This window comes from Ictidomys tridecemlineatus, chromosome 11 (genome assembly GCF_052094955.1).
Source record: "Ictidomys tridecemlineatus isolate mIctTri1 chromosome 11, mIctTri1.hap1, whole genome shotgun sequence".
Taxonomy (NCBI): domain Eukaryota; kingdom Metazoa; phylum Chordata; class Mammalia; order Rodentia; family Sciuridae; genus Ictidomys; species Ictidomys tridecemlineatus.
The window spans coordinates 130,528,131-130,552,381 of record NC_135487.1 but is presented as its reverse complement, the minus strand read 5'-3'; the positions used below and the strand labels follow the sequence as shown (position 1 = coordinate 130,552,381).

Below are 24,251 nucleotides of genomic sequence, written 5' to 3'. Positions count from 1 at the left end.
TGAGCCCTTTGAGTCAGCCGCCGAGTTAGCGTCATTGCAGTCAGTGACTTTCCCCTCCCCAGTCGCGCAGGACTGTCTTAGTAAATCAGACGGCGGAAGGAATGCTGTGGGGGCCTCAGGGAGAGAAGAGAGCGAGGCCCCGAGGAAGACAGTCGCCCTCACCACCCTTTTCATACTCATCTTTAAGGACGACGCCAACTTTATGCCCCTGTCGCTTCCGGAATGGCGCGCTCCAACCGCGTCAGTCTTTCGCCGTTAGCGGCCGACTCGAGGCTGCCGTTCTGCTGCGAGGTCACCCTCTACCTGGGCAGCCTCTGGCCTCCGCATCCAGGCGCAGACCCCTCCACGGAGAGGTCTGAACAGAGCCGGGCTGGGAGAGGTGAGTGAGATGGCCAAGACTTGAGAACACACACCTTTTCCCGAGACCGAACAAATCTCCAAAGCCGGCCCCGGTGGCGGTTTGTCGGTTAGCAGGGTTGACTGAGAGCCCGCCTTCTCCTCGGAAGCTCCCTTTCCTTTTCTAGGACTTTACTTAACATCCAGCACCCCTCATAGGGTATTAATTAATTAGTCAATTCTGCATCGAGCATAGCTATTTGAGCTGGGATCTTGGATGCCCTCACCCTTGCTGTTGGTTTTGGGATAACTGATGTAACCTCTTTGGACCTTAGTTTCTGTCCTCTCTCCCTCCTTCCCTCTTCCCTTCCCTAAATTTCATTCCCTCCCCCTTCCCATTCTTCTTCCCCTTTTCTCTTCTCACTGTGTTGCCCACACTGGTTCGGAATTTCTGGACTAAGCAATTCTGCAGCCTCTCATAGCTGACACTAGGCAGGCGCCACCTGTGCCCAGCTGAACTTAGTTTCTGTGTCTGCAAGGTGTATGCAGTAATACTAACACCTTACAGGATTTCGTGTGGGTCAAGAGAGTCCAGATTATTATGTAGTACTATATTACTATTATTGGGCCAATAACGCAGGAAAGATGATGAAAGAAAAGTGTTTAATTGGGAGGCAAAATAAAGAGTAATAGCTTGAGTAGCCTGGGTAAAGTATACAGTATGTACAAAACAGAAAAAATGGGTACTTAATTGTTGAAGGAACATGGCAGAGTATGGTTAAATTGATATGAAGAATCCAGCTACACTGTATATGGTGAGTGAATGAATGGAAGTCTTCTTAGAGATATTTGTAAGCAAGGTCTTAGAATAGATTTGGGTATGATCCAGCAGAATAAAAAAGGTGCATATTTGTAATCCCAACAACTCTCAGTAGGCTGAGGTGGGAAGATTTCGAGTTGTCCAGCCTGAACAACTTTTGACACCCTATCTCAAAATAAGAAATAAAAAGGATGGGGGATGTAGCTCAATTGTTGAGCATCCAGGTTCACAAATAAATAAATAAAACATAAATTTTTAAAATTCAACAATTTTAAAAATTAAAAGGGGAGAGGGAATTTGAAAGACCAAAAAATAATGTGTTGAGGAATAGAAACTGGAATTTGCTCAAATCATGGAGACAGGGCAAGAGATAAGCTAGGTTAAAGCAGTAGTACAATAATGAAAGATGAGAGAGAGAGATCAGGAGTGCCAAAGATAGTTTAAATTTGTTACCACTGGTTTGGGGTGGGGATCACCAGTCCACTTGTCAGGGCCAGCAGCTCTTGGGCAGCTTCCAACCAACTGTCATGTAAGAGGTGATGACCCTGTATTAGCTTAGAGTTTAAATGTCGCACATTCCCTCAAGGGATAGGGTTCCAAAGGGCGTCAAGACCAGGCTTTTGAAACATTGTAGAAGTAGATGTGGCAGCCCTCTAAATAGAAAGTTTTTAAATTTTTCCAGTGATAAAAAAACAAGATTCGAGGAATAGCTTTGTTCAAACTTAAGAATAAACTACTTAAAAAGAAACTTTTTCATACCTACAGTCAGTTGCAAGTCTTTTCTTAATCAAGTGAGACCACTCCACTTTCTCACATATACAACAGTACTTAAAGGAGGGAATATTTCAGTTTTCTGTTTACAGCTGGGCTCATATGTGTAAATTTCTGTGTGTCTATTTATTAATTCCTCTTTATGCCTTTTAAAAAAACTTATAGTGTTATTCACGGATACAGTATCTTTGTTTATTTTTATGTGGTGCTGAGGATTGAACCCAATGCCTCACATGTGTGAGGCAAGCACTCTGCCACTGAGCCACAACCCCAGCCTTTCAATGACTTTTTTTCTGTAGTTATTTTTTGGGTCACTCTCTGCTTCTATAATTTTCTTTTCTTTCTTTCTTTTTTTTTTTTTTTTCTTTTTTTTTGGTGCTAGGGATTGAACCGAGGGCCTTATCTGCAAGCTAACCACCTATTTCACCACTGAGCTCTATATACACCCCAGCCCTGTTTCTTTTTCTTTTTTTTTTTTAAGAGAGAATTTTTTAATATTTATTTTTAGTTTTTGGTGGACACAACATCTTTATTTTATTTTTATGTGGTGCTGAGGATCCAACCCAGCACCCCACACATGCCATGCAAGCATGCTACTGCTTGAGCCACATTCCCAGCCCCCAGCCCTATTTCTATTAGTCCCTTCTAATGTGAACTCCTCAAAGCAGGAAAGGATTCATCTTTGAATTCTGGCTGTATCCTAGTTTATAACACAGGAAAAAAGTTCATATTTGTTGATATAGCACCAGGTTGAATGTAGAAGCAGATATGGCAGTCCAGTCAGTATTAAAAAGATTTCTACAATTGTAAAACAAGGCTATTATTTTAATGCTTGGGGAAATATAGTTATTTAAGGTGAGTTAATAAATTAAAAATATTGGGTATTGGGCTTTTTATTTGGGGGCTGTGTGTATGTGTTTGTGATGGAGTCTGGTTATCTTGCCCATGCTGGTATTAAACTCCTGGGCTCTAATGATCCTTCCCCCTCAGCCTCCAGAATGCTAGGACTACAGATGCAACCACCACACCTGGTTAGTAAAACTTTTTAAAAATACATATTAGGGGCTGGGTTGTGGTTCAGCGATAGAGCGCTTGCCTGGCATGTGTGAGACACTGGGTTCAATTCTCAGCACCACATAAAAATAAATTAAGGGCTGGGGATGTGGCTCAAGCGGTAGCGCACTCGCCTGGCATGCGTGCGGCCCGGGTTCGAGCCTCAGCACCACATACCAACAAAGATGTTGTGTCCGCCGAGAACTAAAAAATAAATATTAAAAAATTCTCTCTCTCTCTCTCTCTCTCTCTCTCTCTCTCTCTCTCCTCTCTCACTCTCTCTTTAAAAAAAAAATTAATTAAAGGCTCATCAACAACTAAATATTAAAAAATTTTAAAGTATAAAAGTTTTCAGGGCTGGGGATGTGGCTCAAGCGGTAGCTTGCTCACCTGGCCTACGCAGGGCGCTGGGTTCGATCCTCAGCACCACATAAAAATAAAGATGTTGTGTCCACCGAAAACTAAAAAATAAAAAATATTTTAAAATTCTCTTAAAAAAAATTTCAGATTCTTTAAAATTCCCCATCCCACTGAACCTTTCTTTTTGAGGGGTGAGGGTTATTGGGGATTGAACCTGGTACTTAACTACTAAGCTACATCCCCAATACTTTTTATTATTTATTTTTGGAACTGGGGATTGAACCCAGGGGCACTTAAGCACTGGGCAACACCCCAGCTGGATTTTGTATATTTTATTTTGAGACAGGGTCTTGCTAAGTTGCTTAGGGCCTTACTAAGTTGTTGAGGCTGGCTTTGAACTCGCAATCCTCCTGTCTCAGCCTCCTGGGTTGCTGGGATTACAGGCATGTGCCACATCTATCTTTATTTTCTTTATTTTTTATTTTTGAGACAGTGTCTGAGTTGCTTAGGGCATCATTAAGTTGCTGAGGCTGGCCTCAAAATTATAATCTTCCTACCTCAGCTTCCCAAGTTACTGGGATCCTAGATGTGTGCCACCGTGGTAGGCAGAACCTTTTTTTTTTCTTCTTTTAATTCTCTTTTGATTAAAAAAAAAAAAATCGCCTCTGAGATCCCAGGGAGCCATTTTAGGTGTGAATGGTGGTACATGGATGACAGGTGGTTATAAAGGACCCACAATGTTGTGTATACATTTGAAGCCTCTTGCCTTGGTGGGAAAATATGCATGTGTGGTACACTTGGTTTTGGGGAGTGCAGGAAAGTATCAACAGGGCAAGACAATGACATTTATTGGTCTTGTTTAAATTTCATCAAATAGGGGAAAGAAGTAGGCTTATTGTTAAAAAGTTCATAAAAATAGAGGACCTATGTCATAACATAGTTCCACTTAACGTCTCAAATACCCTTGTGGCTTAATATTTTTTTAGGAAGAGTTAATTTCTTTCCTGAATCATAGATATTATGGGCTTTTCTTCCCTGAGAAATGTAAAAGCAGCTAACAGTTATTTTTTGAGCAATAATTATGTATGAACACAAACATTACCTCATTTATACCTCACTATAACCCCCGTGAAAGAGACTGTATTTCATATTATGGGAACTGAGCTTCAGAATGATTTAAGTCATTGCTTTTAAAAATTGTTCTACTTCATTCCAAAATAAATGCATTTTATTTATCATGACCACTAAAGAACACATAAGCATAACTTAGCTAAAATAAGTTTCATGAAACAATATTGACTGTATTGCAATACACTCTTGATATTTTGATTCAATTTTATTTCACTTTTAAAAAAATTGTTTTGCATTCTGCTAAACAGATTTTACAACCTATTAATGGATTTCAATCTACAGTTTGAAAAAACTGGGCTAAATAAATGGGCACGGTGAAACACACCTATAATCCTAGGGGCTTGGGAGGCTGACACAGGAGGATCAAAGCCAGCCTCAGCAATTTTTAGCAAGGCACTAAGCAACTCAGTGAGACCCTGTCTCTTAAATAAAATACCAAAATAGAGCTGGGGATGTGGCTCAATGGTCAAGCACCCCCGAGTTCAATCCCCGTAAACACCTCCCCCCACCAAATCATATGTTAATCAGAAAAGCTAAGATATGAACCTAATTCATCTTTCCAGTGAATGAATGTCTCCCTATGAGCATTTCTTCTCCTTTTTTTTTTTTTTTGTGGTGTTGGGTTCAACCCAGGATTTTGCGTTTTCTAGGCAAGTGCTCCCTTATGAGTATATAAGAAATATTGTGAGATTTATCTGTCCATCTGTATGTATAAAATGTTTAGTTTTCTCTCATAGGATGAAATTAGCAGATGATGTAGGTTTACTGAGGAACCAACTATGAGAAAAACACTTATAGACAAATGTATAATGACATTAATTCCCCCATTTAGTATGCTTTGTGGATGCAACATTTGCTTTAGTTTCTAAAGAAAGCAGATTGTTAACCACATAAATAGATTCATTTATTTGAGGTCATAGACTAGGCCTATAGAGTTTGTCTTAATTTAATAGCAATATTACTTTATTAAATTTTATTTTATGGTAACATTAAAATGAAAAAAAGACATGGAGGGCAGGGAATAATGGGAGTGGGGAAACAGAGAATTGTTGCTAAAGGGAGTGTTAGGAATGGTAGAGTAGAAGCAGTATATATACTTCCCCAAATCTAAGTTCGGCCCTTCATCTAAAAATTGAAGATTGCTTGAACTATAGAATAACAACTTGTTTTGTTACATTTTAAAAACAGTATAGATGAAGCTACTCTTAAATCCCAAAACACTCATGCAAATCTAAAAATCATCCAGTAGCCTGGTATCCTAGTGAACGGATACATCTCCAACCTACATCTTGGTAAGGACAATATTTCCTTGGATGCTTCTATCCTAGTACCAATGGTTTATTTTTCCATATGCCTATCACCTGTAATCTGTCAGCTGCCTGGGTCAGTCATTTCCCATAAGGATCACGGCAGTAGCTGCCTGACTAGTTCCTTAGACTCCAGTTCCCTATTCTCTAATATTCTCAAACTTCATGCCTTTCATTCATTTATTTTTTCAATCAACAGATAGGGCCAGGACTGTGGCTCAGTGGTAGAGTGTTCACCTAGCATGTGTGAGTCACTGGGTTTGATCCTCAGCACCACATAAGAAACAAATAAATAAAGGTATTATATCCCTCAATAACTTAAAAAATATTAAAAACTAGATGATTGATAATGGTCTGTGTTCCTCTTCTAGTTTGCTTACCCATTTATATATCGTAGTGCTGAAGAGTGAGCATAGGGTCTCAGGCATGTGAGACAAGCAGTCTGACAGTAAGCTGTGTCCTCAGCCTATAGTTTTTCTTTTCTTTTTAGGTATTGGGGATTGAACACAGGGGCACTTTACCAGAGCTACATCCGAGTCCTTTTTATTTTTTGAGACAAGGTCTTGCTAAGTTGCTGAGGCTAGTCTTAAACTTGCAGTTCTACCTCAGCCTCCTGACATACCACTGCTCCTGGACTCTAGTTTATTTCTTACTGTTGTTAATGTACATATTTTCTGGTTGAGATGTTTATTACTATTCTGCACCACCACGCCACATCTCTACAACCTTGTTTTTCCTGGAATGCCCTCTTCTTTTTTACTTTTTTTTGGGGGACTAGGAATTAAACCAAAGGGCACTAAACCACTGAGCCACAGCCCTTTTTTGTATTTTATTTAGAGACAGAATCTCACTGAATTGCTTGGGGCCTTGCTAAACTGAGGCTGGCTTTGAAATCACAATCCTCCTGCTTCAGCCTCTGGAGCCTCTGGGATTACAGGTGTGTGCCACCATTCCCAGGAGGAAAACAACTTTTAACAAGTGCCTAATTAAAACCACATTAATGGATTCCTGCTTTTGGCAGCATGGATAAAAGAAAGCACTTTCCCATTAAACTACAACTAGATTCTAGATAAATTACAGCAATTTCATATTTTTTAGCACATTGCTGAGTTTATTAGAAACTAAGGCAGTAAAGTAGCCAGGTGTGGCACACACCTGTTGTTCCAACTACTTGTGAGGCTGAGGCAGAAGGATCACTTGAATCCAGGAGTTTAAGGCCAACTTGGGTGAAAGAAGGAGGCACCATCTTAAAATAAAAGGCAAAAAGGAAGGAAGGGAGGATGGGGGGGAAAGGAGGAGAAAAAAATATATAACTTTAAGTTATAAACTATCATATTAAGGATGAGCAACTTGCAGAAATAGATTTAATCTGGGGACAAGTGCCAAAGTCAGCATTGTGAACGGAGTCTAAATCTTGGGTCTAGTCCAGGCAGGTGTGAAAAATCTGGGACTTTTTAATTAAACCTGGACTCCCTCCCCACTCAAACCCATGGCTTCACACATTGTAGGCAAACCTCAACTACTGAGCTACATGCACTATCCCACTAAATCTGGACTCTTGAAGGGGCTAACATAGTCCCAGATCAAGAACATCGCTTGGTTCCTGACAAGCAAATGTACATTCCCCTCTGGAGGAAAGTAACCTCAATTTAGACCCTTAGGATTTCCATAAAGTTTAACGAAATGAGTTCTAAACCCCCAAATACAAAATATACAAGGAAACAAGCTACCAAGAGTAGTTTTTTTTTTCTGATGAGAAAACAACGAAAGAGATTCAGACATCTAAAATAAGTTAGAGAAGACTGTTGAGTGGTGCATGACTGTAATCCTAGCAAGGGAGGTTGAAGCAGGAGGGTCACATGTTCAAGGCCAGCCTTTGAAATTTAGCGAGATCCTGTCTCAAAATAAAAAGTAAAAGAGGGCTAGGAATGGAAAAAGTAGTTGCAGAACATTAAATAATCCCATCAAATTTCAGAGAATTGGTAGCAGAGCAGGGTGTGGTGGTGTACTCCTGTAATTCCAGAATCTTGGGAAAATGAGAGTAGAGGATTGTATGTTGGAGGCAAGTTTGGCAATTTAGGGAAATTCTCAAAAAAGGGCTGGGCCAGGTAGTCCCAGTGGCTCAGGAGGCTGAGACAAGAGGATCAGTATTTCAAAGACAGCCTCAGCAATGGTGAGGTGCTAAGCAACTCAGTGAGAGTTGCTAAATAAAATACAAATAAAAAACCTAAATAAAATACAAAATAGGGCTGGGGATGAGGCTCAGTGATTGAGTGCCCATGAGTTCAATCCCTGTTTACCACTACCACCAAAAATAAAGGCTGGGGATAGAGCTCAGGTATAAAGCACCCCTGGGCTCTATCTCTAGGATCACAAAAATAAAATAAATTCATAAAATTTTAAAAATAAACAAAATAAAAAGGGCTGGGGATATAGGTCAATGATACAGTGTTTGTCCAACATCCATGAGGCCCTTGATTCAATCCCTAGCACTGGGAATGGGGGTGGGGGGTAGCAGACACACTGCACACTACATTTTCTGAATACAAATTATTAGTTGAAAATTGGTATTAAAAATAAAATTTTAAGTGTCCAGATACTTGGAAATTTACAAAACATTTCTAAATAATTTGTGAGGAGTTGGGGGCCTAACTCAGTAGCAGAACACTTGCCTAGCACGTACAAGGCCTTGGGTCTGATCCCCAGTATCCTCCAGCCCACAAAAGTCATGAATCAAAAAAGTGGCAAAGCTAATTTAAATACCTTTAGAACTAAATAATAATCAAAATACTGTATAATACAAAAAAATATAGGATGTAGAGAAGAGTCTTAAAATTACTTAAGTAAAAGAACATAAAATTAAAACCTTAGGAAAGCAGAAGAAAATAAATATATGAGCAGTTATGAAGGAAACAGAAAACACACGAGAGAAGCTCAACTGGATGTGTAGTAGCACAGGCCTGTAATGCCAGCTACTCAGGAGGCTGAGGCAGGATTTCAGGTTCAAGGCCAGCCTGGGTAACTTAGGGAGGCTCTGTGTAAATAAAAATAAAACAGGCTGGGGATGTGGCTCAGTGGTTAAGTGTCCTTGGGTTTAATCCCTGGTACCAAAAAAATAAAATATACAAATTTCTGGCACAACTGATCAAGAGAAAAAAAGAGGTGCAAGTAAACAGAAGAAATGAAAAGGAAGATATGAACTACCCAGGAGCAGAAAAAAACAAATAGAAAAAAATATATGGTGTGGGCTGGGGTGGCTCAGTGGTAGAGCGCTCGCCTAGCAGGTGCGCACCCTGGGTTCGATCCGCAGCACCACATAAAAATAAATATATTGTGTCCAACTAAAAAATAAATATAAAAAAAAAGAAAAGAAAAAGTACATCATGTGAGAAAATAAGAGGAAGAAAAGATATGAACTGCAAAAATTCTAGGGAAACACTTGGCCTAAACTGACTCAAGAAGAAACAGAAAGCCTACATAGTCTAATTATGTTAATGAAGAATTTGAACCAATAGTTAAAATTATTCCCACAAAAAAACACCAGGCTAAGGTGGCTTTATAGGTGAGTTTTACCAAACATTCAAGAACAGTTCATTTCATTCTGATATAAACTCATCCAGAGAATAAAACGAGGGAAAATTTCCAGCTCAAAAGGTGTACCATCAAAAGGTCCATCTTAGAAACCTTTTTAGAAATCTTGCTAAAAACAAAGGCACTAACATGTACAAGAATGTTCATAGCAGCATTGTCATAATAGCAAAAATCTGGAAACAGCCCAAATATGCATTGAGAGGTGAATGGTGAAGAATTTGTAGTTTATGCTCTTGACGTAATATTATACAGATGAAAATGGGTTAATCGCAGCTATTACAACATGGATGAATCTCAGAAACAATGGTAAGTGCAAAAAGGCAAACATCAAGGTAGTAGTAGAGTAACATTTTTGTAAAGCTAAAAGACAAGCAAAACTAAACAATATACTTTTAAAGTATACATGTGGTTAAAACATATATATATAAAACAATTAATTAATAAACACAAAATTAAGGACAGTGTTCACCTCTAAAGGGGGACAAGATCGGGAGGATCAAAAACTCAATGGTATTTTAAATGTGTGAATCGAGTACAGGATCATAGTTACTCATTTTATTATTATATTTCATAATTTACTCATGTTACATATATTCTTTATATATCAAATATTACATATTTTTTTAAAAAATCTGCTGTGATGGAAACAAATGGGCAAATGAGTATCTCCCTGAAACAAATCCATATTTCTTGGGAAGAACCAAGATTCCCTGACCAAAGCTACCCTATGTAGAGAACAAAGGAGTTGGTTTACTGCTTTTCCCAGGGACACAGGCGGAAGGTCTGGAACTCCTTCCTTTAGTGCTCCCAGACATGCAGAACGTCCTTCCACACCTCTAGCCTAAACCCCAGTCTTGCCAAGTCAGTCCTGATTATGTATAAGAGACTGACACCTGGTGGACGCAGAATGAATTTAGAGAAATGACTAGGAAGTAAATCTTTCACTCTAGTTGGTGAAAGTGTCAGTAAGGAGACAGGGAAGCAAAAATGAGGAGAAAGTTCAAACAGGAAATGGAAAGAGCTCCATAGGTGGAAAAAAAGATGGTGCCATCTAAGTAAGACTGAGAAGAGTCCCTAAAGAATGAATTCCCTCTCCTTCCTTCTGAGACTGGCACAAGAAGAAAGAAGTTAAAGTTACAGGAAGGGAAATACAAGACTGAGAAAGGAAGCAGCCCTAGCTGGTCTTAGCCCAGCAAGGCAAGACCACATGCACTTTGTAGTTGTAGTTGGGTGTCAGCTGCCTCCTAGCAACTCCCCTTGCCCAGTCTCCATGTGGGGACTCTGATTCCACCACCCTTTTCCCCAATGGTATGGTCCATGGTATAGAATAAGCAACTTAATGTATCATCCTACTGGCCACACTGAGGGGTGGATGTTGACCCAGGCTGGACTAATCAGAATCAATCTTCAGGATTTTCAGGCACAATGATACCTTCTCTTTCTGGCTAGACATAAATGAGTAAACATAATCCTAGGAGTGCTGGTAGCTATGAGGTAGCCCAGACTTAAGATGATTTTACATTAGGCTGAGCAGTGAGATTAAAAACCAATCAGATATTTAGAGACATACTGAGCAACCAGATCAAGCTTCACTGGATCTGGCACTACCTCTGGATTTTCCAGTTATACACAGTAAATCCTTTTTACTTTCTCTACCCACCAACCCTCACCCCCAAGTGTCTCTGTCACTTTTTTCTGCCTATACCTTTATTCTGAGACATGGTCTCCCTAAATTGCCTGATCTAGTTGCCTAGGCTGGCCTCAAACTGGTAATCCTCCCGCCTCAGCCTCCCAAGTAGTGAGATTACAGGTATGCACCACCACACCCAGCAATTCTTTTTTCTTAAGCCAGTTTGAGTTAGGTTTTTTTATATTGAAAACCAGAAAATCTCTAACCTATATATCCATCATACTTACCCATCCCTGTGTTCCCACAGGAGAGCACAGGGATTCAGGTAAGGTCATTACAGATTTATTGGTTACACTAAAGCCAAGGTATTAAGCTGGAAAGGTTAGAGGCAGCCACCAGGCACTCTGTAAGACTGGGCGACTCAGTTGTCCTTACAGAGGAGAATGACTACCTTAGGCAAAGAATAGCAAATGAGAAGCAAGTGCAGTGAAGAAGGGCTTCTACCAGGCAGGCAGGCAGAGTTAATATATGGACAACAGACACTCTTCTCCACAGTATCATGGGGGTGTTGCTTCTGGGTCTTTACACTCATGGGTTAAAGAACTTTGATGCACATGCCCCTTTAAGACTTTATTACCCTGTGCTGCCGCATCTATCTCTCCCTTTACCAACTGAAGAGCCTCCTTTTGGCTTCTACTGCCCTTGATGACACTCACTTTTGAGGTGACAAGAGGAATTTTATCTTCTACGTCTTTGGCTTGCCGGGAACTGGGGCCCCTTCCTCCTTTGGAAACGGCACCATCTTCCTGAGCTTGGGCAAACATTGTTCCCTGCTCAGCCTCTACCCCTGGCCCTGGCCTCTCTGATCCTCCAGCTGAGTTGCTTTCCCCTCCTGAGCCCCATGTCTCCCATGGTAACCTCGAGGACTGGGCAGAGTCCATGGCAGCTGCTGACTTCTCGGGGGTGGAATTTCTGTCCCCACTTCCACCTGACTTTTTTCGAGGACGCCCCCGTTTTCTTTTGGCATCACTTGCTATATCCTCTGTATCCTGCTTTGCTGCTTTAGCTGGTGTGTCCTGTCCACTGGCCTCACTCACAGGTACTTCAGCTGTCCTCTTGACACCCTTATCATGGAGTCCTGGGTCACCACCTATGCCTACCTCCTTGTTCTCTGTGCCCCTGGGATGAGTGAGTCCCCCAGGTGAAGCTCGCCCTGGCCCAGGTCCAGGCAGAGCAGGAACTGTTGGTAAGATCATGTTAATGATAGGCACAGCTGCCTGGGGTCCCCCAGCCCTACTGGGCAGGGGCAGTAGGGTGCCTGAAGAAAGCTTGGGGGCCAGGATGGGTGAGGAAACTCGGATTGGTGGAACAAGTGAGGGAGGGGCCCTGGGAAGGAGCAAAGGCAGCCGGGCCACTAGGGCATTGACCTGCGGGTTACTGGCTGATGGTGCAGAGCTCTCAATTACGCTCTTCTTGCGCTCTCCACGTGCTGGAGGGCTGGGCCCAGCCCGGGTTTCCAACTCCTTTGGAGACTAAAAAGCAGAAGACCACAGTAAGGTGTGAAGACTGATACTGGAGGAAATGTAGGCACTGGAGAAACCAGAGGTGGAAAAGTTGGGGACCCACTGGGAAAAGGATATACTTATGCTAAACCCCCAGCCCAGGGTAGCAAGTCAGGGACAAGACCTCCTTACCTGGGCCAGTTTCTCTGGTTTCTTATGGGCTCCCCCCTCCAGGTTCTCTACTCCATTCTTGGATTTAGATGACCGTTCCCGAGGGGCATGTTCATCCTCTTCTGCAGAGGTGCCCAGAAAAGATGATAAAGTGAGGGTGAAGGAGGGTACTGAGGAATGAAGAAACGAGAAGATTCTAACTGCTTAACTGCCAGGGACAGACGGGAAAAGCAGGATATCTAAAGCATGTCTTGGAACGGTGTCCAGGAAGCCAGGCACGGTGGCACGTGCTTCTAATCCCAGCGATGGGGAGGCTAAGGCTATTAAACCCACTTTCTCAAAATAAAAAAGGGATGGGGATGTAGCTCAGTGGTAAAGCACCCCAGGGTTCAATGCCCAGTACCAAAAAGAAAAACAAAAAAAGAAGAAGAGTCTCCAAGAATATGGGCTGGGATTGTGGCTCAGCGGTAGAGCACTCGCCTAGCACGGGCAGGACCCAGGTTTGATCCTCAGCACCACATAAAAATAAAACGCATTGTGTTGTGTCCATCTACACCTAAAAAATAAATTTAAAAAACAAAAAAGAGTCTCCAAGAATAGAAGGCAATTCCAAGGTGTGTCTATTCTAGGATGTGGGAAGGCCTTTGAAGTGGAACGTGGCAGAGGGTTTCTCAGAAATGAGAGAAGTACTAAACGTAAGAGAGGTTCTACACACCACCAAGCCCCATGGCCTTAAGCACGTGGGCATGTGCAGATCGGGCAGAGATGAGATGCTGCTGTAGCAGGAAGCGGGCGACTTCAACGATGGAACTGAAAGACCGCTTTAGGATTCGCTCTGCCCAGTCACAGGTTAGGGCACAGGCTGCCTCTACCAGTTCATCCCGAGGTGCGGGGGTTACTTCTGGACCCATTTCTGGCTGTGGTGGGAAAGGAAATGCCCAATCACATTCCACACTAAAGGACCTTTCCTCCTGACACTACTAATTGACCAAAGCTGAAAATAGACTGGGGTTGGGAGTAGCCTCTACCCATCCTGCCCCAGAACCCACAAACTCTTTTTCATCTACTTTGGTCTCAGGGTAGCCAAAGGGCACCCAGAAGCAATGTGTACAATGAGCTAGGCTGTGTCAGTCCTTAAAACATGTCCCAAAGACCTCCGACTTTTACTGGGAAGAGAAGAGGGGAAGGCCGTTACTTACACTCTCAGAACCCTTTAAGTCCAGTCCAGGCAGGGGTGGCATAGATACCAAGGTCTTCCTTCTTATGCCACTGTAGCAGTACCTGATGCAAGTTAAGGAGTAGCCAACACTTGGGGTTCTCCTAACCCCTTAGGCAAGTTAGGCTGTTCCCACTGCTGGTTTCCCATACCCTATGTCTTCTTCCCCATGTCCTCCAGCTCCATCCTCTCCAGTCAAGGATACTTAGACTGACCCCGGCCACCAAGCCTTCGGGCTTTGATGTTAGGGAAGATCTCTCTGATGATTTTGCCAAAGTTGGCTGTGCTGAGTGGGCGGCAACAGGCAAGACTCTCACAATACTTCCTGAGTGAGTACAGAATGGGAAGTTACTCAAAGAAGGAGGATACAGAGGATTCCTAGGGATGTGTGGGCAACTCTTTTAAAAAAGTCAGGCTATATCAAGGCAGGGTTCTCTCCAGGGGTAGGGGTTAGTTCTGTGCCTACCAACTCAGGCATCACCCCTTCACCCACCGATAGGCATCATAAACACTCTGCTTTGGCAGACAGGTATCTGTGTGCTCTTCTAGGTGGTTGCGGATCCACCGATAGGCATACATGTACTCCTCATTGGTGAGTGGGCTTAGCTCTGAGCTGCAAAAGAAAAAGGAACAAGATCTCAACAACTGTCCAGGAAGATAGACCATACATAGGCAGCTAGGGAAAGGGTCTTAGAGAAAAAAAGGAGGAAGAGGGGATTGGGAAACTAAGCTTCTGTCCCCAGCTGGTCCTAGCCATGAGATTAGTTCCTTAACAACCCCTAGCAATGACCAACCACAAAATGTTCTCTATAGTACTTCCTCTTATGCCAATAAACCCTCACCTCTACCCTCATGCTAATAAAGGCTTAGAAATCACTCTCTCCTGATTTGCTCAAGATGACAAAATAGAGTTGATTAGCCCCTTTCTGAACCCTATATTTACATGCAATCCTACCAGTCACCTATAGGGACAGATCAAGTCCATTAAAAATCCCTAGGCAGGCCTTGGGCTGTAGCTCAGTGGCAGAGCACTTGCCTAGCATGTATGAGGCACTGGGTTTGATCCTTAGCACCACATAAAAACAAACAAATAAGGCATCCTGTCATCTATAACTAAAAAAAAAAAAAACTCCAGACAGAAGACAGTAGAGCTGTACCCTCCCTTGGGACCCCTCCTGCATCTCAGGAGCTTTTTCTGCTTTAAATAAATCTTGCTATTCTACTGTCCTTTACATGTATCTCATTCTTTAAATTCACGAGAACCCACCTGACATCATGCTCAGTGTTACAGTTCTTCCCAGACTAACACTTCAATGATGTTGAACCAAATTACTTCATCCAGAAACACCGTTCTCTGAGAAACCAAACCCAAGGCAGGGGCCTTCCTTTTGATCAAGGCCAACAGCTATGAATCCAACTCAGCTTGCCATTCTCAGCAAGACTGTCTTTGAGAATGAGAACCTCTGACATCTGAAACTACCACCAAGGATTACCTTTTTTCTCCAGTGCTGGGACCTGGGGGGAGCTGAAGGTAGAGATACAGCTTGTCATTGTCTGAGAATTTCTGAACATCTTGCTGAAGTAGGAGGGAACAAAGAGGAGAAATAATAAGGCCAAGAACAATGAAATGTAGGACCCCCTGATCCCTACCACAAAGTCTGAATTCAGCTGACTTAGAGATTATCAAGACTAGGAAGGGACCTTAGAAATGATTTGAGGCTAGGGAGATAGCTCAGTAGTGTAGCACTGGCCTCACAGGCACCAGACCCAGGGTTTGATGATTTCCAACACCAAAAAATAAATTATTTTTGAGGTTGGAGGCTTCTGGGTGCTCACTGTGCTCTAAGGAACCCTATGGGCTCTCACAGAGAGAAGAAAGCAGAGGGGATCAGCTCTGATGGTATCTCTACTGGACATGTACACAGGGGTCACAGAGAGATGAGGTAAGATGCTCAAAATCAAACTGGCAGTAAGTTGCGAAGCTAATATCTTCTGACAAGGTAGACATAAACCCATATCATCCCACCATCTTCATCCCCCACCAATGCCATCTCTCTGCTGTTCTCTTCCCAACATGCTTACCAGGATTCCCTCTACTTTGTTCTGTACGGCCTTGCTGTGGAGAAAAAAAGAAAGCTGGAGGTCACACACACTGTTTTCCCATCCCTTTGACTGCTGGGGAGGGTAAAGGCCTGAAAAACCAGGCAGGTGCTCAAAGGCTGTGGACCAAGAATGACCAAAAATCTTGCCTTGCTCAGAGGCACCTGTCTGGGAAGACGCAATTCATCTCCCAAGAAAGTGAAGTGCTACAGGGATCTATCCTGCTCTGGAGTAGGATATGGAATATGGAGATGGCAGTGAGTACTTACGAAATGGTACTTCGGATCCTCTGGAGAAGGGTTGTGGGTTCCCCAGCCTCAGCACCACCTTGTGGGGCCCTTGCCCCAGTCTTGGGGCTCTTAGCATCAGGCTCATCTTCTGCCATCCTGGCATGAGGGCTAGAGCTGAGAAGGGACAGGATATGAAGATTTAACTCACACTGGCCTTCTCTTCCCCTGAAGATCCCAGGGCAGCCCTCATCTCTGCCCAGAAAGAAAAACTAAGAGCCTCCAGATTTCCCCAGTGATCTTTTTCTCGCCACTAACTGTCTCCAAAATCCAGAAATTATTCCATTACTTCACCAGGGCCCTCTGTACCCAAAGAGATCTTTGCCATCTCCATCCTCTCTGCCCACCTTTCTAAGACTCCTAAAATTGGAAAACCATCCGGGAAAAGACAGGAGGGCGGGGAACCCACGTTAGAAAGAAATGTTCATTTCTTCTGGAGTCCCGAGCTGTCCTTGTCCCCCTCAAACACGGCAACAACAACCGCAAAACAAAGTTCACTTCTCGTCTTACCTGCGAGGTGAGAAAGCACGGGGCCGCGCGGGCCGGCCTCGCTAGGGCGGGGAGAGGCCGGCCAGCTCCCAGCCCGGTGTCGCCGCTCCCGCCGCCCCGCGCCCGCGCGGCCTACGTCATCTCCCACGACAGCCCGCCGGCGCCCCCGCCCTGCCCCCTCCCTCCCGCCCCGGCGGTCCGGGCCGCGGGACTCCGGGCGGGCGGCGGGGAGCCGGGGACGGAGGGGTCCCGGCTCGGACGCGTGCGGGGGAGCTTTTCTTGGCTCTCCTCCCGACTCCCTTCTCCCTCCCTACCTCGGAGCGGCCGCCTTCAACGCACGCCACAAAAAACATCAGCAGGAAGAGAAACTACCTCGCGGCCGCCCTCACTCCGCCGGCCCCGCGCTCGGCCGCCGGCGGGCGCCTGCGCTGCTCGGCTGCGCTTTTTCTGAATGGCTCCCGGCCGCCGTCTGCCCGGATACTCCGACGGCCTGCCCGCTCATTGGCCGCCGCCGGGCCTCGGCGCCGGCCCGCACCGGCGGCGCCCCTAGTCTGCCTGGCAACAGAGTCTGATTGGCCATCCGGGGAGGGAAAATCCAAAGTTGGTCCGATTTGAGTCCAGAGGGGGAAGTCCGGGTTAGGTTTCGGTTAAAAGTGGGGTCGGCTGGGACTGCGGGTCCCTAGAGGTTCTTCTCTTAAAGGGACCGCAGGACGGAAGCCCTGGAGTTCGGCCGTCCCTGGAGCCTTTTCCTCTTCTGCCCTCTGCTCCCACGTCTCAGTGTTTTCCGGCTGATCGTCAGTGCTGCCGGAAGACAATCACGGGGTGACAGAATGACCAGAAAATCAGGGGTGGTAGTAAGGTGGGAAAGGAGCCACCCACACGCCGAGCGGATGCGAGCCGGGGAGCGGGAAGGGGACTCCGGGCCTTCTAGACCTCTGGAGGCCAGTTCCACGGCGATGGAAACGGGAACGCGGCCTCTGCCTTTAACGTCTACGACTTGACAGTCACCCCTTTGCCTGGTTAGGGTCGTCGCACTGGCGGTCGGCGCGGTGGCCTGTCCGCCCAGGGCGGCGGCTGCGTGCTGTTGGACTGCGCCTGTCTGGGCTCTTGGGTGCGAAGCGCACGACTTCTGCAGAACACCAGCAGAGCAGCTGCGAGTGCAGTCAGCCAGAGCGAAAACTACGATTCGACACAGCAATCTCGACAATAATGTTGCCGAAAACTTGGTCTTTGCTGTGCCCCTGATATTAATCTAATAATAAAGACATAATTTTGAGATAAAGGAAAAAGAAGTTTTATTTCTTAGAAAAGGTGAAACCCAGGTGACAAATAACAGTCCCTTTAAAAAGTTGTTTTAATGGCTGTATTTCAGTTGTGCTCTGTCCAGGATCATAATTTATTTGTAGCTTTGAGAGAGAGCCATTTATAAGGTTTTGTTTTAATGAGACCTGTTGTTTTTAAACATAGATGATTAGACTTTGTTCTATGTCAGGATATTAAAAATTGACCTTAGTGCGGGGCGGGAGGGGGGGGCATCTTAAAGCCAGGCATCATAGTGCATGCCTGTAATTCCACCCGCTGATGCAGGAAGATTGTGAGTTCAAAACCAGCCTCAACAACTTATCGAGGTCCTAAGCATCTTAGAGAGACCCTGTCTCAAAATAAAAAAGGCTGGGGATGTGGCTCAGGGTTCAATCCCTGATAACAAAAAAACAAAAAACAAACTAAAAGCATCTTTAAATAACTTTAATGGACTCTGCTGTTTCTAGCCAACTTAATCACACAGACTTTTTGAGACTTACCATTAATAGATCTTTTGTAACTCATGGTAATACTCTTTAACTTGTTTACATCCTTTGTCTTGTCCTCTCCTTTTTATCTTGGACTTTATTTGTTTATTTAGTGGTTGGTAGATGTTTATTTCATTTATTTATATGTGGTCTGAGAATCGAACCCAGTGCCTCACACATGGCAGGCAAGTGCCCTACTGCTCTTGGAATATTACTTTATCATACAGAATACTTTCTCTTCCTGAAACATTTCTTTTTTCTTTCAATTTTTCTTAAGAAAATATATTCCCATGCTTATAAAGTTCTTATACAGGGGCTGGGGATGTGGCTCAAGCGGTAGCGCGCTCGCCTAGCATGCGTGCGGCCCGGGTTCGATCCTCAGCACCACATACCAACAAAGATGTGTCCCCCGAGAACTAAGAAAAAATAAATAAATGTTAAAATTCTCTCTCTCTCTGTCCCCCTCTCTCACTCTCTCTTTAAAAAAAAAAAAAAAAAAAAGTTCTTATACATCCCTTTTTCCAGTTGCTAGTATTTATAAAAATTTACCTTTTGAGTCAGGTATGGTAGTGTGTGCCCGTAAGTCCAGCAACTGGGGAGGCTGAAGACTGGAGGATCAGATTGCAAGTTCCAGGTCAACTTCAGCAACTTAGGAGGCTGAGGAGGCCCTGTCTCAAAAGAAAACAGAAAGGGCTAAGGATGTAGTTCAGTGGTAAAGTACCCCTAGGTTAAGTCCCCAATACCAATGAAAATTATCTTTTGAAAAATCCTTATGAAACTTCTGAACTTAGACAAATTACTCCTTTTTAATAAGACAAAATACTTCATGCTTTTTACAGTACTTTACAGCTGGAGCTTTTTGTACTGTTTGCAAATGGATTTATAGAACTTAGAATTTGAATTCTTAGTAACACCTGGCTTTTTAGTGAAGACCCAGAAACAGAACACTCTTAAACTATTTTTCTATTTACCAACAAATTATAAAAATATATTAATAGACCCCAATATATGTTGTCTTACAGAATTCAAGAAGCCAATAGTACTTGTTGATGTTTCAGAATTATAACTTTGCACATTAATCAGGTGTCTCTTCTAACAAATATAGTTATGAGAATCCCATTTATGTTAAATCTAATTTACCCATTTAGTTGTTATATTTAGGATTCCCATGAAAATCAAGATATTCGACAAACCTACTTAACATTTTAAGTCTTTTTCCTGCTGAAGAAAAATCCTAGAAGCAATAGGTATTTCATTTTAAACATTTCATAGAATCCAACGCTCTATTGATTGTTTGACTACATAGAGAAATGTGTGGGTTAGTACTTTTTTTCTCTTTCCACATTTTTAATTGATGCATTATAGTTGTACATAATGATGGGATTTGTTGTTACATATTGATACATGCATACGATATAACAATATAATTTGGCTGAAATCCCCAGCACTTCCTCCCTCCCTCCCTACCTCCCACCACTGGTCCCTTTCCTCTATGAACCTGCCTTTGAAGAGATGTTTCTTTTCCTTTTTCCCTCTATAGCTTCCACATAGGAGAGAAAACATACATCCTTGACCTTTAGAGTTTGGCTTATTTCGCTTAAAATAGTAGTCTCTAGTTCCACCCATTTTCCTACAAATGACATAATTTCATTTTTCTTCTTGGGGAGCCAGGCATGATGGCACACGCCTGTAGTCCCCAAGGCTTGGGAGGCTGAGGCAGAAGGATCAGGAGTTCAAAGCCAGCCTCAGCAACTTAGCAAGGCCCTAAGCAACTCAGTAAGACCCTGTCTCTAAATAAAATATTTAAAAAAGGACTGAGGATGGAACTCAGTGGTCAAGTGCCCCTGGGTTTAATACCCAGTACCCCAAACAAACAAAAAGCTCCATGGTGTATACATACCACATTTTCTTTATCTATTCATCTGTGGATGTCCACCTGTGTTGGTTATTGTGAATTGTACTGATGTAAACATGGTATGCATGTATCACTACAGTATGATGACTTTAGGATTCTTTAGGATAAAAGCTGAAGAGTGGTTCAGCTGGGTCATGTGGTGGTTCCATGCCTTGTCTTTTAAGGAGCCACCATACTGATTTACATGGTGGTTGTTCTAATTTACAATCCCACCAACAATATAAAAAATATTCCTTTTTCTCCACATCCTAGCTTGTTTAGTAATTTTAAAGACATCCTTACTCTTAACCATTTAACCAACTTAAGTCATGTGAACTGAAAGGCATTTGGATCCATTCTTTATTTATGAGTGCTCATTTCTTTATATGATTTATAGATATAAGTGTGTATGTAGACATAACTAGGTGGGTACACATATACATAAAAACCAAAAGAAAATGAAGATTTTATAGCTTTTTTTCCCCAAGTATTAGATCCCTACAGGTTGGAGACAAAAGAGCTGCAGATATTGAACTATATAGATTGTCAGATTTAACCCCTTAGAAATTAAAATAGAGCCTGTCACAGATTTTTACAGTATGACTCAGACATGGGAAGGACCTGAGCAGTTGAAGATGTTAGGAATAGAGTCTATCAGTCATGGTGGACACTGAAATCAAAAAGATGGTAGCAAATTCACTCCCACCGTTACCACTGTTCCTTCTTCCTCCTTAGGACTCTTCAATGGAGAAGATCTCTTTCCTTTTCCAGTGTATTTGAGAGTTAACCCTTGAATAATTGGTCTCTGAATAAAGACAGCAGGAAAAACAAAGGGCTAGCAACTCCAGTTAGACAAAACAGGACTATTTGGTGCAAGACCAAAGGTGAATTCACCAGAAAAACCTTGAGCTTAGAAAAAGAGACTTTTAAAAAAATGCGATGGTCATCTATGCATGTATATGTCAAAATATACTCTACTGTCATGTAGGTCTAAAAAGAACAAATTAAAAAAAACGACATGGTAATAATTATCCTAGTAAAAGAGCACATAGAAGATCTTTATCAGACCAGAGTGTAATTTTGGATCAGGTTAGAGCCAACCCAGATATTTAAAGAATGTGGGAGCCCACAAATTCCTTAGTAAAAGATTTTTAAGAAAAATAATTTGGGGCTGGGGTTGTGGCTCAACGGTGGAGCACTCACCTAGCATGTGCAAGGCCCTGGTTTCGATCCTCAGCACCACATAAAAGTAAATAAAATGAAGATATTGTGTCCCACTCCAACTAAATAATAATAATAATAATAATAATAATAATAAATATTAAAAAAAAGAGAAAAAAGAATTTGCTGGATGCGGTGGTGCATACCTGTAATCCAGCAGCTGGGGAGGCTGAGGCAGGAGGATCATAAGTTCAAAGCCAACCTCAGCAACTTAGTGAGGCACTTAGCAACTTAGCAAGATCCTAACTCTAAATAAAATATGAAAAAGGCTGGGATGTGGCTCAGGGGTTAGGCCCCTCTGGCTTCAATCCTCAGTACAAAAAGAAAAGAAAAAAGAAGGAAATTTGTACATATGAGATCTTTTCATTTTACTGGGCCCATCTGAAGAGATGAGAAATCCCTGCAGGAATTCGGGTATCCCCTGATATTCCTGAGCCTATTGTGTCAGTGTCCTGAAGTTGAGTCCCTATGATTTGGGGCAACTCCTCTAGGTTGTCTCTGAAGCAAAATGTAGACCTCAAAAGATCTGGTGCCTGATGCAACTGGCTTTTCCAGATTCCCTTCCTCTCTGTCTCTTCCTTTTTCTAGCATTTATGGAGGAACTAACTGAAAGAGCAGAATCCCGAAGAAGAAGATAGGAGAAAACAGGTTTTTATGCCCACAGCCACATGTATTTAAAAATGATCCCTTTTAAAACAGGCCCTTGCTCATGTAGCTTACATTCCAGATGGATATCAGGCAGGCAGATAAGGAAAAAGCAAAGCTTCCATTAGAGCGTTAAGAAGCAAAAAGCTTATTCGTAGGGCCTTTTGGTCATTTTTCTCCTTTTTGTGAAACAAGTCTAGCTGTAAGATGGTGTTATAGTTCATGATTCCCTCTAAAGGCCATTTTCCCCTCCATCTTCCAGCTGGGTATCAGGACATAGAAAAACCCTAGACATTTCTTCCTTAAGGTCTGGGAGTTGCATTTATCCCAATTTCTTTTGACAAATTCCAGAGGAGTGGGGCTGTGGTTGTGGTTCAGTCACAGAGTCCTTGCCTAGTGTGTGTGAGGAGCTGGGTGTGATCCTCAGCCCCACATACAAATAAATAACTAAAATAAAGGTATTGTGTCCATGTACAACTTTTAAAAATATATATTCCAGACGAGTAGAAACCTGGTTTCCATTTTTTGGTCAAAAGGAGTCAGGGCATCCCCAAATATCACTTATCTCCAATGAGCGTGGGTGTCCCGTGGATTTCATCCCGTGTAGCCACAGGTCCTCTCTCACATGCAACCACAGAGATGTGGGCCTATTGGATAGTTGTGCTTACCAACAAGGCCCTACCTGAAGCCTTCTCTGGCGAGCTGGGTAATTCCCTACTTGGAACAATCTGGACTTGTTTATCTGTGCAGCGTCCTGAGCCCACCACCAGTTGAGAAACTGTTGGAGGAAGAACTGGGCCTCACTCAACATGGAGGATCCTAACTTCTTGATAAATACTTGAGTTAAAGGAGAGCATCTGTCAACTGAATGTGCCTTTAAATTTTTTTTCCTAAAGCCTGGCATGCGTGGGGCGCTAGGTTGGATCCTCAGCACCACATAAAAATAAAAAAATAGTTGTGTCCACCGAAAACTGAAAAATAAATATTTTAAAAAAAAAAAAAAAAGCTTCAAGCTTCCGTGCCCTGTGGGTCCTTGTGCTTGTTTGAACAGGGAGGCAAGTCTGTTCTGGGTGATAGCTCCAGCTGGGAAGGGCAAATGACTGTGCTCCCTGAACTCGGAGAGATAAGTAGTAGTTTACTGTAATTATGGGAAATAGAACTTCTGGTCTTTTCCCTGCAGGACAGTGGGGCACACAGAAGAGAAGGTGCCTTAAGAAGGTCTAAAGAAGGAGGTGTAAGTTTGAAGCTAAGGGAGCTCCATCTTGCTCATCTCCCATGATGGGTCCCTGTTTCAGAGGTAGGGACACCGGGGACAGACTTGGGGTTTGGGTCCCAGAAAGCATTTGAAAGCCTGGAGGTCCTTAGAGACTTTATTAAAGCACTTGAAAGAGAAAAGATGGAAGAATTGAGGGTCAACAGGACTTACACTTAGAAGTAGACTGAGCACCTGGGTGTACATGTGGAAGAGGCATTTCGTAGAGAAGGAGAAAGACTCCTTGGCTTGTGCTCAGGAACAATGGGTCACCTCTTTCCAAAGACCTCTGCTCAGTCTAAGACTTTGTCCCAGGATCCAAGATTTGTCAGTGAAAAACCAGCCTCTACCTCAGGCAAAGCCTGTCCAAGGAAGGGACATGACCTTTGTCCTTGGAGAGACCCACAGAGCACTCCTAGGCACATTCCCACCCTGCTAAGTGGTTTATCTACAAATAACAGGAGAGATCTGCTGCATCAGGTGTCCCTGACTCAGTCAGGCTAGGTGGGGACCCATAGCAACCCCCTAGCAGCCACCAATCAGCAGGAGACAGGGAAATACCTGGGATGCCAGATGACCCTCCCAGTAGTTTATGGTGGTTGATAACATGATGGGAAACCATGTAGTTCAGCACGAACACCCCTCTTGGCTTAAACCAATCAGTTCAAACGAATCCCCCTCTTGT

The 24,251-nt window shown here is 43.2% G+C and overlaps 1 protein-coding gene and 1 long non-coding RNA gene across 3 annotated transcripts; one reads left to right on the top strand and one right to left on the bottom strand.

The window, feature by feature from the left end:
* Window positions 1-240: 240 nt before the first annotated feature.
* LOC144368521 (uncharacterized) lies at window positions 241-16,544 on the top strand. Its single transcript, XR_013428289.1, has 2 exons — window positions 241-379; window positions 3,286-16,544. It is a non-coding gene; the product is annotated as an uncharacterized LOC144368521 (long non-coding RNA).
* Window positions 9,330-17,212, bottom strand: Rfx5 (regulatory factor X5). 2 transcript variants are annotated; one of them, XM_078027580.1, is made up of 11 exons: window positions 17,079-17,212; window positions 16,685-16,785; window positions 16,258-16,392; window positions 15,971-16,004; window positions 15,382-15,464; window positions 14,382-14,501; window positions 14,094-14,213; window positions 13,872-13,953; window positions 13,388-13,589; window positions 12,694-12,842; window positions 9,330-12,531 (listed from the first exon to the last, which is right to left on the bottom strand). In XM_078027580.1, the coding sequence occupies exons 1-11, from the start codon at window positions 17,115-17,117 to the stop codon at window positions 11,557-11,559; spliced, it is 2,040 nt and encodes a 679-aa protein (XP_077883706.1). In that variant the 5' UTR covers window positions 17,118-17,212; the 3' UTR covers window positions 9,330-11,556. The 2 variants fall into 2 exon arrangements, with proteins under 2 accessions (XP_077883706.1, XP_077883707.1); XM_078027581.1 differs by having other exon boundaries at window positions 12,694-12,794.
* Window positions 17,213-24,251: the final 7,039 nt, after the last annotated feature.